At 35.9% G+C, this 15,043-nt stretch overlaps 1 protein-coding gene across 1 annotated transcript in view; it reads left to right on the top strand.

Annotated features, from left to right (window-relative positions):
- Gpc5 (glypican 5) overlaps positions 1–14,365 on the top strand; it is a 518,959-nt gene extending 504,594 nt beyond the window's left edge. Inside the window, exon 8 of the mRNA XM_050150430.1 lies at positions 14,242–14,365. Within this exon, the coding sequence (XP_050006387.1) occupies positions 14,242–14,365 (124 nt within the window). The remainder of the gene's footprint in view (positions 1–14,241) is intronic.
- The last annotated feature ends 678 nt before the right edge of the window (positions 14,366–15,043 follow it).

Below are 15,043 nucleotides of genomic sequence, written 5' to 3'. Positions count from 1 at the left end.
ATAATGCTGATACTGTAAATCAGTGCACCATTTGACAACAGGTTATAGAAAAACTATGGGTTCAGTAATTTTGAAACTCCTTTGTAGTTTTTTTATGCTATGGATTTGTCAACAGTGAGCAGCTTCATTTTGATAAGTTGGCTCACAGTAACAAAATTAGATGAAATGATTTTGGTTTCAAGTTCATTTAGATGATAGACATTAGAATATACTGTGATTTACATCTTCAAGTTTCTGCATCACTAAAATGTAATATTTTCTAATTTTTCTTAAGCAATATTATTATTTCATTTTCACCGAAGCGCCTTAAATGACACCAGGTCCTATTCATTGTGTGTGCCAGTTGTATTTTGAGTGGACGTATTAAAGTCGTTGGTTACCTGTTATAGTAAGAGTTCACACTGACTGGGACATTCACATTTCCAATCCTTGGGCCTTCTGAGTATTCCCTTTAGCCACCCAAGGCTTTTCTATAAAAGGAATCTGTTTTCTAGATACATAGAGTTATTGTTTACTGTGTCTTTGATACCTCACTTAGAGTCCTTATATAAGCTTCTAACAAATGATTCTGTCTGATGGAGCTAAGAAGAGCTTGGAAGAGACTGTCACATTCCACATACACAGTGAAATAAGACATAGTCCTTTCTTCCTTAGTTAAGAAAAGATACTAATTTACTTAGCGACAAAGGATTGTGGAGTGCAGAAAAAATTTTGGCTTCCTCACATCTTTCTTCACATAAATCACCCTTGCTTCAGGATCTCATCTAGCAAGGGACATTAGGGAGAGCTCAAAGAATATGGCTTGAGATTTCTCTCCAGAGCTATGAGAGCAATGAATTAATGCTATCATAAAAATAATGTCATGTAAATTTCCACTGTCTGTTATTTCTCAGGCTTTGAACAAAGATCAAGAGTCATTTTCCATTAGAGAGCCAATTTTCTCCTTTCCAATCTAGGTCATTTTAGATAGTACAGCATATAAGAGCTGAACACCATTAAATTGGTTCCAAATCTGTTAGAACATCTATATTGTTCCTAAAATTAAAATATTACCAAGTTTGTTCAGATTAAATGCATGGATTCTGCCTTGTAGAGTTAAAAATAGCACAGTAGTAGCTTCATGTAAACATAAGAAAAGTATAGTGTGAATAATTGAATTGATTGTCATGTATATAATTCATTTAAACAGAAATGAACCTTTTGTTGAGGTTATTGGATTGAAATTTGAGATACAGTAAATGTAACATTGAATAATGACTACGTACATGCACTTACCTATTATAAGTGCTAATTTGGTATGAGAAGAAGCTTTGCATTATAAAAATTTTGAATTTTTATGAAGAAATTCTCTCAAAGTTCATTTAAAATACCAGCTAGTTCAGTCTTTATTTATAAAAAATATGTGGATAAATGAGATATATATCTACTATAAATATTTAATCACTAAGAATATTCTTCTGATTATAGTATTTCATTTTGATTTATAAATAACTGAGACTCATCTTGGCTACTAGCAATGGTGTTACCAAAATTATACACAATGGAATATGGGAACATAATGGGTAACATAAAACTACGTTTCATCCTCTTCGAACATTACATATTATATTTATGGATTTAAATAACAGAATTGAAACACAGGATCTGCCCTTGAATGCCCAAGTGATGATTTTCATTGCATTGGCTTTGAACGATACATTTTTAGATGAATAAAGACATTAATTATTACTTAAGGGAGCATGTTAGCATCCTTCGCAAAGGAGCTAGCAGTTCAGCAATATTCCATTACTAGCCTATACCACATCAGAGAATATAAAATAAAGTATTCATGCTTTTTCAGAATAGAATAGTGCTGAACATATTTGTAAAAGCAATAAAGGATATAAAAATTAAAACTCAAGAAAATGTCACCAAATAAATTTTATCTTGACTTAACTGAGCTCCTCTAGTTATCAAAAATGAATAAATAAAATGAAAAAACAAACCTATATTCTATTATCATTTTATTTCAAATTGACAGGGTATAAAATTCCAACATTTTCTTCTCTTAGAGAAGTTGATAAAGTAAATAATGTTAAAGTCAAGCTAGATATGCAATTGGTTCCTTATTGATTTCTTTCCATGTAAATATCTGGAGTTGGTGATCCAGAGCATGTACCAAATAATTAAATGATCACTAAGTGGAATGAATTATAAAATTAAAGAGAATACAATCTGATCCCAAAGCATCACAAATTTATTGTACAAATGTCTTGAACATTCTGCTAAAGAGGAAAGCACAGTCAGAAGGTCCAGGGAGAGCCCCAGGTGATACTGCTGCTCACAAGCTAAGATCACACTTGAAGAACAAATACAGTCGACCCGTTACAGGCCTTCCAATATCCAGAATCATTACCTGGTAATGTAACAAAGTAAAAGTAATTTTAAATTTCTCTCAGTGGTTACACATGTTCTTTCCAAGAAAACAGTGTAAACAGTGTGAAGAAGGCCTTTAGGAAACATTACAGCTGAGCTAGCAATGATGATGGATCTTTTTATACAGATGCTAGTTTCAGTATTAGCTTGCTTTCGGGACTTGTGCTTACTGCTAAACACCAATAGAGGGTCATGCCTATCTTGTCTTGGGACATGAAGTTCTTGGTTCTTCTACTGCAAGCAGACTTTCTTCTTGAATTATGACATATTGCATCCCAATAGATATAGTCTGTTTATTAACTGTGGTTTTTGAGGAACACTGAGTATCACTGTCAATGCCAGCAGAAATAATCAAAGTTTTATGTATGCATAGAGTAAAAAGTGAACCTGTGAAGCAATCGGTAAAAGGTCACTCTGGATAAAAATAATTATTTGACTGCAGTATTTACGAGTTAATGTCTTCGAGTGGGTAAATTAATGATTTTGTTCCAACGTGTGACAATAGGGAAGAAAGGCCATCTGGCAGGAGCAACATGTACATTCACAAAGAAACAATCGAAGGAACATTGTAAGGCTAAAAATGTGCAGAAATTGTACAATGGGTTGTAACAAAAGAAGTGATGGTTTGCTTTAAGGCTGGAAACAAAGAGAGAGCCTTACAAATTTTGGCATGACTTTGTGTAGATGTGCAGGTCTTTGACAGCTGTGCAATGAACTGGTTAAGAGCATAAATAAATATGTACAAAAAGATGCAGGATATCTTTAGTAGAACATTTACCACCTACTTTGTACATAGTTAAATTGTGCCTAGATGGCCATAACACAGCAGCTGTTCAGGCAACAGCAGTTTGAAGACAAACTGACTGGATCTATAGACAGCTTAATAATAGGGTCCACTCCTGCCCACATTCACTCACTGGAAGAAAATATTAGATAAAATATATGAAAGTGTTTTGTGCTTCAATCAACTAATAAAAAAGGAGAATTTGATCACATTGAACTTGCATCAATTACATAGAGATGGAATATATATATGACTTTGCATCTACCTTTCCTCCTAGTCCCTAAATAACCATAGGAACCAATTATGATCCTTTGTAAACATGTCTCCCTTTTCAGTCTTGTTCCCTATTCCCTACATATTGAAGCTCACAATGACTTATAACTGCCATCCCAGGGGATGTGAAACACTCTGGCCCCCACAGGCATGTGTATTCACATGGACCCCACAGGCACATATATTCACATGGAATACACCTGAATCCATGAAGCTACACACACACATATTTAAGAATAAATACATACATAATACATGCATACATACATCTTTATCAAAATTTTGGGATCTAATTAGAAGTCTTAAGGTCATTGGAAGCCCTGTTCTTGAGTAATATTAAAGTAATACTTGTAAGATTCCCAAGTTAGTTCTCAAAGACTACTTTGTTGTAAAAGCCTCTACCTTGCCCCTCAGCCACTCTCTGTCTTCCTACCTGTCATGTGATGCTCCATCACACACACACACACACACACACACACACACACACACACACACACACTAATATTATTGTGATAACTATTGCCTTGAAGCCCCTGATGTTGGAACTATGTCTTCTAGCCTTAAGTTTTATGATTAATAAATCTGTTTGCTTTATGCTTCATTCAGCCTCTGGTGTTTTGTTACAGTAACAGAAAGCAGACTGCTACAAGATCTACATATCTCCATGGAGAGGAAGCATATATTCTTGAATTTGTCTTTTCATTGAATCTGTTTTCAAGACAAACTGGGTTTGTTCCCTGCCTTCTTCAGAAGGCAACATATATGTATGAAATATATATATGTGAGTGTGTGTAATATATTGGAATTATAGTTTGAAACATGAAATTTTTCACCTTCCAGAGTTCAGGTCATCTCATACTTTCCAAAAAATACTTTTCCATTTGGAGCTTATTTTTTTTTTATTTTTGTATTATTCATGAAGTTTTTGCTTATGGTTTTACTGTTGTGCAAGGCACATCAAATTCAGAATGTTGATCTCTGTTACTGAAATGCAATCAGACATTTTTATGTAAGTTTTTATTCACTTATTAAAAGTGGTTTCTCATGGCCACGAGCTGTATACCTGAGATGGAATAGATATGGTGTCTCTGTAGCTTTGGGGTCTGTCCTGGACATAGCTCTTGTAGACCAGGCTGGCCTTGAACTCACAGAAATCTGCCTGCCTTTGCCTCTCAAGTGCTGGGATTAAAGGTCCGTGTGTGTGACCACTGCCCAGCTTTTTAGGTGAAAATTAAAGACAAAGGGATAATGTAAATAAATATATATTTACTACTTGTTTTATTGAACAACATATATACTGAATTATCAGAATAATTATGTCACTATAAAAATGCCTGCCTATTAATATTACTAACATCAATTAAGCTGTTTTGCATTGACAGCATATATTTTCTCTTCAATTGATGGTTATATATCCTTAATTGATTCAGAGACAGATGTAGATATTTTCAGTCCACATAAAATCTATCACCTAACTCTAATTTGTTCTCTGCTGAACATAATATTTCTAAGCACTAGTCATGATCTCAATCAGTCACTACTTTATTCCTGAAGAAGGTCTCATGACAGAACACCTCGCATGCCCTTCCATGATTCAAAGGCCTCTTGCCTTTTATAATCAAAACCCAATTTTGATGAATATAAGCATCCTGACTCCCATTTTCTCTACTTGCATCTCTCCATTTTATTTTTCCAGAATGTTAAGTCTGTAAAATGAATGATAAGCTTACTACCTTCCGTTCTTTTCCCTTCCAGTGCCCATCGATTCCTTCTGGCTTTTCTGTGTAGTTCTTTCCCTTTTACACCCAGAGTTCTGAGCTCACATTCTCAGGTGTGTGGTGTCCTTGTTCAATTTCTACTGGTAAATATTTTCTCAAAGACTGCTTATGAAAAGTTTGACTTTAAATAATTTGTTCTCTATTCTTGACTCTTTTCTTTGGGAATAGCTACTATATATTTGTTGAATTTCTCTTGCTTAGTTTAAATATCTTTGCAAATCCTTTTAATCCATTTTCAAACTCAGCTGCTCTGCCCCTCCAGTTCTGTTGGTTGTTAAAATTCAGTTCTTTATCCTTCTGTTTTATCTTATGTCACTATTCCTGAACTAGCTCCATGTTTACAATCCTTATATATTTTAGTATTTATGTTTAAATCAATTATTTTTTATGCTTTAGCTATAAGAAACTCTACAAGTTCCTACATTTGAAGCCCTAAGATTTGTCATTTTAATTTGGTAAAGTACATTCTTGGGGAAACACAGCATGCATTTAGAATTTGGTGTACCTGCTAGGAATTTTAAGGCTTTCTTAGCCATGATAACCCAGCTAGCTGTTGTAAACTGGTTAATCTCACCATTGCTTTCTTTGTTTATTGAACATTTTTGTGTGGCTTTTTTTTTCTTCTTTTAAAAATTTTATTTTTGATTCAAATATCTCAATATATATACACTTGTATGTATTGTAGAATATTATTTCAAGATGTGTTACATTTATTTATGCGGTGGGACATTTGTTTATTGATGCAAAGATGTGTTGCATGTTTTTATTGTGCATTTCTTTAGCTCTGTGAAGCTATGTTACTGTGCCTGCCTAAAACACCTGATTGGCCTAATAAGGAGATGCACAGCCAATAGTAAGACCGGAGAAAGGATAGGCAAGACTGGCAGACAGAGAGTATAAATACGAAGAGAAATCTGGGAGAAAAAATCAAGGGGCAAGAAAAAGAGGACAGGAAGACTCCAGGGTCCAGCCACCCAGCCATCCAGATTTAGAAAGAAGTAAATAAAGTTATACAGAAATAGAGAAAGATAAAAGCCCAGAGGCAAGAGGTAGATAGGATAATTTAAGTTAAGAAAACCTGGCTAGAAACAAGCCAAGCTAAGGCCAAGCATTTTTAAGTAAGGATAAGCCTCTGTGATGGTGAGATTTACTTGAGATCTGGGTGGCAGATCCCTCAAATAGTAAAGAGACAAAAGAGAAAATAAACAAACAAACAAAACCACTACTTGCATATACCTAGCAGGTTAAGTTATAGATAAGCTAAATTTTTGGCTGTTTCTAACATACTTTTTAAATATACATGTGGCCTCCCTAGCTTTAAGGTGCTCAAAGTCTAGAAGAGAAAGAAGTAGTAAGTAAATGTTATAATATGACACGATAACAGAGGGAGACATTGGGATAAATGGTAGAAACTATCCTTTCTATGAGTTTTTGCTCCTTATGCATAACATTCTGAAAATTAAAGTTAGGGTAGATTACCATTCAGAATCAAAGATATATGGGAAGTACGATTAAATTCATTCTAACCAGGGCATTTACAAAAGAGAAATGCTTCGAATACCACCATTATTTTAGTACACCAAAGCCCTCCCTCTAATCCCGGAAACTGTCTCTTGAGTTCAGAATAAGAGAAGCAGCTGGGGAAGGAGCCAGACTTTCCACAATGTAAAAGAATATATAAGCGGCATCGTTTAGTGGTTTCAGCTTTATTCTGGAGGGAATAATGGGTTTACTCAACTGTAACGGAAATCCATATATTCAAGGCAGAAGGCACAAATAATATGAGAAGTGCCAGTGATGTGCTGCCAACAAATTGATGAGTTGAAAGCGAATTCACTTTCCTCTCTTTTCTTTTCTTTTCTTTTCTTTTCTTTTCTTTTCTTTTCTTTTCTTTTCTTTTCTTTTCTTTTCTTTTTCTTTTTCTTTTTCTTTCTCTTTTCTTTTTAAGTTGATAGATGACTTGTCCAATTTGTCCAAAGCCAGAAACTAGAAAGATTTTCCAAGATCCTTTTCATCCTTCATTCTCTATATCAAATAAGATCTACTGTATTTACCGCTAATTTTTTTCTTCTGAAAAATACCTACTTCTACACACACCTCTACATTGCTCATTCACACCCTTGAGTTGTGTGGCCTGGACACATAGCCGATATCAATTTTGCTCCTCTGATGTGTACTGGGCATTTGTACATTTTCACTGAAACTAGTATTTCAAACGCAGCCTATGTTTTTTTGACTAAGGCAAGAGACTTCAGCAACCATGCAGCATTATTGGGCAGATAAGAGCATCACAATGAGAAAAAGGCTGGTTTAATATCAGCCTGTGCACAGTTGAAGGACAGCTGTTACTACTAGCCCTATCAGGAAGACAGGTTCAGATCTTCTAGACATTCAGATGCCTTTCACCTTCTTCAGTTTGAACTGAATATGTCTACATTTTTTAACATTGTGGGGGGATCCTCTTACAAGCACATAGTGTATGTTGAGTGAATTCCTCTTGAGCACACCCTACCTCCTCTGATTTGAAAAGGTAAGTAGGACCAGGCTTGGTTAGTACATGAATGGAGGACTAAATTTTAACAATGAACTGTGTGGGCATACTTACTGTTTCTCCTAAGACATAGCTTTTAAAAACATTAGAAGATTCCTATTGCTCTTGTGTTTTTTAACTTATTTTACTGTCCCCATGTAACCAGTGCATTCTACTTGAATCCTTTGTAACTATGCAAAACAAACTTTATCTCCTAAACTCTTCAACTACGTTTTGAAACTGTGAGATCTGAAAATCATATGACCTAAATTATTTTTCAAAATAATTTATTATTTTATGCCCTAAATGGAGATTGAAAAGGGGAAGGGAAAATATGTTCTATTTCTAGGTAGATTAGCCTTCAGCACAGACCTGACTCGTCTTAGTAACAGTGTTGCTTCTTGAACTCTTCTTCCTGATGGAAATGCTATAGAGTGCAAAACTCCTGCCTCCCACCAATGAGGCGAGTTTTTTTTTTTTACTGCGTCTTAAGAATGCCCCCCCCCCCCGATTCCTGAAGAAAACAGTCTTTAGTTGTGAGACTGGCAAGAAAATAGGAGAAGATACACATGCGTTTGAGATATATTTCCATGATATTCTTGAAAGGTGCCTGTCCGGAGTGAACTTGCTTTCTTGCCAAACTAAGCACAGTTATCATGGTGTCTCTTTAGAAGGCTGTCTGAACATCATCTGAATATGGCTGCATTCTCAGATCTACACCTCCTGACAACTCCCTAGAACCTGCTTCCCCTTCTTGTCCATCTTTTTCCAGGCCACCATAAGATCAATGTTGCATTCAAATTGTGTTCAACTAACCTTAAATATCCACATGCCAAATCCTGTATTAATTTATATCTTAAATAATTTCTGTTTCCCTGTGTACTTTGTCTGATACAGCATGTATCAATATGAAAATCAGAGCCAAATAATAAATAATATATTTATTATTTGAAAATCTATGTCATTCCTGCTAGTTTTCAGGGGTAACAAACTTAAATCTTCTCTCTGTAAGTATGTATCCTATTGTGTGATTAAAATTTGTTCCACGGTTACTTCCCACATTCCAGAGGAAAATGATCACATAATTATCAGATGAAATAACTCATTCATGTTTGGAGACACTGAGCAGAGTTCAAGGAAACTGACTGTCTTGTGAGGGAACGGAACCCAGGGAATTCGGCCATGGAATCACTGAGGCTTTTGTTTAAATTGCCTGTGAACCAAGCTCTGCCAATGGTATGTGAAGTGTTTCTTTGAGGGCTGACAACTGAGGGTCACTTCTCAGCTGTCCACAGAGCCCATTGAACAGACTGACAAAAATATATTTAGGACAACTGATTAATTAATAAATGAATAAAAAGCAAATGGAACTAAAGTCTAAAGTGCAAGATATAGTTGATTCTTTAAATAAATTTCAAATTTCTTCCTTCATTACTAATTCCATGACATCCTTGTTTGGAGTGTATTGATTTATTTTATTGTAAGATATGGCCAAATACTTCTCCAACATCCTATATATTTACCAAACATAAAAACTTTCATTCCTACACCCAAAATAAAAAATTTCCATTGCTTCTCATGACTAACTCAAGAGCACATTTTCGTGTATGAGTTGTAATAGCTATCATAGATATTAATATCTTTATGGGAAACTCTACATCTAATTTTTGGTCACAACATTGATAGCTGCTTTGCATTATGTTGACTGGCTTCCTGACAGGATTGGGAGTAACTTAGCAGAACAGTTGTGAAGCCCGCTGACAAGGACTCATTTAGAATAGGTTAATTAAAATGGGGAGTCCCAACAGCTACAGAGAAACCATGTCTCGAAAAACAAAAAAACAAGCAAACAAACAAAAAAATGGGAAGTCCCATCTTAACTAACTTGAGTGCAGTCCAGGGATGATGTTCCATAAAAGAGAGAAAGCAAACTGAGAAACAGCACCCAGTGTTCTCATTTATCAATGGTAGCTGCAAAGTGACCAGCTCATGTCTCTGCCACCACGACTTCTCTGTGACCAGCTGCCTCATGGCTCTGTCACTACGGCTTCCCTGTGACCTGCTGCCTTGTGCCTCTTCAACCAGGACTTCCCTGACATGATAAACAGTAAACTGAAATAAATTCTTCCTTACTCAAATTACCCTTTATCAGGTATGTCATCAAAGCTACAAGAAAGATAACCACTGCAGTAAATACATCAGGGTCTCCTTTATGCTGGTTTGATAATGCAGATTGTAAAACTATAGCCCTAAACACGAATGTAACATCTCCAGGGAAAGAAGACAGAAACCTCTATGAATGAGCAAAATGGTTTTCATTATTTCCATAAGGCTTTGCAGCGACAGCTTTGTCTTCTTTACTATAATGTTTCCATACATGAAGCATTTAATGAAAATATTCTGAATTCCATGGACAGAGAAGAACATAATGTACATCATTCTGAGACACATCTTAATTAACACTGGGAATAAGATCTTCTAATGAATTAGAAACATTGATGTCAATTTTAATCAACACTGTTTTCCAGAAGCCAAATGAATGTAAATATGTGTATATGTAAAACCAAAACTGACTTAAAATACATATTTGACAACTGCAGTTTTCTCGATAATTATAAGTATCTGTGAGTCACATAAATAACCTTTGTGTTTTCATCTAGAGGAAACCTAATTGGAATATTTTATACTACATTGGTGTGCTATTTTCAGTGAAAATTAATAAGCCAAATATAATTACTGCATGCTAACTGTTAAGTTGGGATGTGAAGCTCAGAACATGTGTAATTTTCTAGGTTGATGTGTCATATCTCAATTTTAGAGAAGCATTAAGAGAGTGTTAACTGCTTGAGGGTAATTTTGATTATGTTTGATTCTTTTAATTTCCTTATAGCGCTAATATATCTCTGTTATAGAATATGAACAATTATTTCTACATACTAAGTAACAACATTAATTTTAGTTCTCTGGTTATAAATTTGCAAAATAACATGGATTTTATATCATAACACTTTCAGAATAATTAATACCCCTTTCATGTTAAAATGCATTCTGTGGAATCATGTATTTCTAAAATCTAAATATATTATGAAAGTTATTAGGGAATGATGTGGCATGGATTTCATGCAAAATTTTGAACTGTAATTAGAGTCACTAATGATTTCTTTATATATATTTCAACACTAGTTATTTCTTCGTGTGATTTAACCCCTTGTTTTCGCGTCATCATTCTACCATGAATTCATTCAATGAACACTTTTTTGGTACTTATATGTGCCAGCGTCTGCCGCTAAAGGATTGATGAATAATCAGGAAAGGACAACGGAGTGTGGGGAAACACATTTGAGGGGAGACGTTCTTAGGAGCTTTTAAGAAGAATACACAGTTCAGTGTTGGCGATAGAGGGCCGATGAAAGAAACTGAGACTATCTTGCATGGAGAGAACAGTCCTCACCTGGGAAATGGAGGGCCATGGAGTGATTACTACAAGGACTGAAAGCAGAAAGAGAACTCTGATAAGTAGAGACAGGCGAACTCAGAGGGAAGGACAAGGAATCTGAGAGTGTTTCATACACCATGCCCTGGGGACTGACGATGTTAACCCCTGAATCAATAGTCAAGGGCCTTGCCGTCCTTCTGAAGAATGAGATTGGAATACCCAGCAAACCTTCCCAAACTGGGGAGCTATGGATGCATCTGCAGAGCAGTTGAGGAACTGAATGCCACCACCCAGGCACAGGATACGGATGCCGGCATTCAACTACAAATAGCAAGCTCCTCATCTCCTCATGTGAAATCTTTCTTGCCTCCACTGCTAACCTGACACTGCCTGTATCAATGTCACAATGAGGTATTTGCCTGTTTGATTTTTTTTTTCCTAAAGTGCGTGCTGTAGATTTGTTTTGTTTTTGAGACAGGATCTCACGTAGACTAGGCCGGTCTTGAACTCTTTAAAGTCATGGTTTGTTTGTTTTATTTTTATGTGTGTCTTTGTGTGGAGTATATGGGCATGTGTGTACATGTCACTACGCAGGTAAAGGGCATGGGTTGCCTTGGAGATTAACTTCTAGACATGCAGGAGTCACCTAACATGGTGTGGGAAGCTTAATTCTGGTCCTCTGGAAGAGGAGGAAGTGATCTTAACCGTTGAGCCATCTCTCTAATACCTGCACATGTGTGCTCTTTATTTCTCCTCTGACTATGAATTCCTGAAAACATCTCCATGTATACACATCTTTATACCCTTGAAGCAAAAGATAGCAAATCCTTACTAATGCATGAATATACTCTGAATGAGTGAAAAAAGAAAAATTTTGCACCATCATAAAGAATATGAGAAAATAAAATTGCATGAAAATAAAGAGAAAATGAGGTATAAAAGTGATGTTTAAAATTGGCAAAGTTATGTAATATACACGGTTAAAATTAACAATAATTTCACCAGGTATTTCATTCCTCCAGCATACAGGCCATTCAAATAAAATAAACCACATGAGATGATTATGCTTCTTATTATTTTGGTGTTTTGACAAAAACTTGCCTTGATTACAATATTCGTATATGTGTGCCAACAAAGATTGCCAAGTTCAGTGAACAACACCCAGAGTTATCAGGAAGGTAATAATGTCCTATTTCAATGATATGTTGCTGCAAAATATTAAATACAGAATTGAAAGTTGTGGTCTTAAGAATTCTTAAAAGTACACTATCATTATTAAAGTAGTAGATAATCCTGGCTGGTACTCAGATACAGTGCCCTGTGTAGGAAACTATGATTTGATATGCATTTGCCCCTATTCACCACAGAAACATGATGTTATCTGCCCTGAGTTATAGACTCCCTGGTTATAATGCCACAGAGCAATGCTCAGACACAAGAAAAAGAACTTCAACCAAGAATCCAATCATGATAATCTTTCTCATACTGTGTAAAGAATTCTGTACTATATAAACCCTTTGACATTATTTTCTTATATGTAGATAAACAGAAATGACAAAAGAAATGTGTGGATTATAAAAAGCATCCTTAGAGTAACATTTTTGAAATATTACCCTAAATCTTCCTGAAAGCAATTAAAAAAATAAGATGGCTTTGTCGAAGAAGTTTGCTGACAATACTGAAACTTAAACGGCCTCTACTGGTCTCTGCTCCTATCATCCAGGACCCTAACCAGTCTCACCTGCTAACACTACAAAAAGCTCACAAAGTCTGTTTAGTACCTTTTGGTTTGTGTGTGTGTTTGCTTCGGAGAAGGCTATAGTGGTAACTGATGGTTTATTTTGCTTGAAGCAATTCTTGGTTATAGGAAGCATCAGATAAAGACCACAAGAGAAATTCTGATGCCAAAGTAGGTTCAGCAACTTGAGGCATGCAGGGAAATAACACACCTGTCTTTTGAGGTGACTTGGGGATTTTCTGTGAACTATTCCTAGTGTGGAACTGTACTGGAGAAATATGAGGAGTTTCTCTAGAGGACAGGTCAGCCAAGATGGGTGCTCTCCTCAGGCAAGAGCATCACGATGATGCTTACTCAAGAGTGGATAGTACTGAAATCATCTTGAGACGGTGTCACTAATAAACCAAAAATTGCAGTATTTTCTGGTCTGTGTCCCATAAGAAAGACTGTTAATTAGAAAGACGTCCCTGTTCATAACAAAACAAAAGTGACATGGACATCAATGTGTTCTGTATCCAAAAGCAGGCAACAATACACACAGAGAGATAGATAATAGATAGCTAGATTATAGATAATAGATATGCAAACACACATGGGCACAAAAATTAATATGTTCATATATATACATAAAACACACATAGCACACACAAGACACATATATATACATATTCACAAACATATATATATACATACATATTTACACATATACACAGACACTCATAAACCCTAAAATTTTTCTTTATGATGGATCAACTTTTCTTTCCTAATGAATAAAACGAATTTTGACAGGGGAAGTAATGAATTTACAGTTTATTGCTCTGTTTTGTATTTAGAGAATCAAGGTCTTTCCATGCAACCCAAATCAGCCTTGACTTTGAAATTCTCCTTTTTCAGCCTCTCAAGTGCTAGGTCTACAGGTATACACCAGCATATTTAGTACTAGAAGGTATTTAAGTTTTTCTCCACTATTAAAAGTGTGGTTTATTTTCTGTGAAAAACCCTATATCTAAGACCCTATGATGTTTATTGTCCTGTCAAAGAAGAGATGAATTAATAGTGAACCCACTACTGAATGGTACTGACAACTCTCCATGGCCCAAAGACTGTAATAAGTTACATTTCACAACCAATATTTAGATAACTTAAATGTTCATCATTGAATATCAAATCGAAGAGGCAAATGCATTTAGTTATTATTTGAACCGTCTAACTAGATCCTGGGTTAGGCTTTAAAAGACCCAAGTGACAAGTGATATCAATTTCCTCTGACATACTTCTCCCACACAGAAAGTATAAGAGCAGTGGAAATGAAACTGTCGTGGATCAACGTGAGAACGAGGTGACATCAGAGCAGGAAAAGCAGCGCATGAAAGGAACATTACAAAAGATTTTACCCTGTTCCCACTTTTGAATAAAGTCTGAAAAGAAACGGGAATTTGCGCAGAACACCTGTTAAAAATCTGCTGATTTTACAGTTTGGACAGAGTGCATTTAGGCGGCAGAGATGGGTAAGATAAGTATGAAGCAAGAGCTGGCAGACAGCCTGCTGTTGTTATCCACAGCACTGTCTGGCCACACAAGCCTCCAGACACAGCTCTGCTGTCAAAAGGGCCATGAGGATCCAGAGGTCTGATCCTCACAGAAAAGGTCAACCATTATTTTTAAATTGCCCTTTTAGCTCAATTGAATTCTATTTATTTTAGTTCAACTCTAGTTTTTGTGCCAACCTAGGATCAAGAAAGATGAGGATGTGAAAGAAGGAAGGAGGGGTATTGGGAGGGTTTTTATATCAAATGGAATATCCTGTAAGTCAATTTAGTTAGTTAACTGCAGCATAAAGGTCCAAACTACGGCAATTCCAGTGAATTGAGGATGTGATTGCAAACTGCCACCTGGTGATGTCACGGTTGATTTGTTTCTTAAGGCTGCCCATCCTTTCGTCCTCTCTGCTCGTGGTCAGTCCTGATGGGAACTGTTAATTGTACTAGAGTGTTGGGAACAGTGAGACCCCAGATCCCGAATTTCTTGTAAACAACTTGTTTTCCCCTGATCTGAGTGCCTACAGCTGCTCTGAGCACGAGACCTTCAG

This window comes from Alexandromys fortis, unplaced genomic scaffold, assembly GCF_014885135.2.
Source record: "Alexandromys fortis isolate MF-2015 unplaced genomic scaffold, M_Fortis_MF-2015_v1.1 scaffold_66, whole genome shotgun sequence".
In the NCBI taxonomy this organism is placed as follows: domain Eukaryota; kingdom Metazoa; phylum Chordata; class Mammalia; order Rodentia; family Cricetidae; genus Alexandromys; species Alexandromys fortis.
Note: the sequence above shows the minus strand (reverse complement) of the source record. Positions and strands in the feature narration are given on the sequence as shown.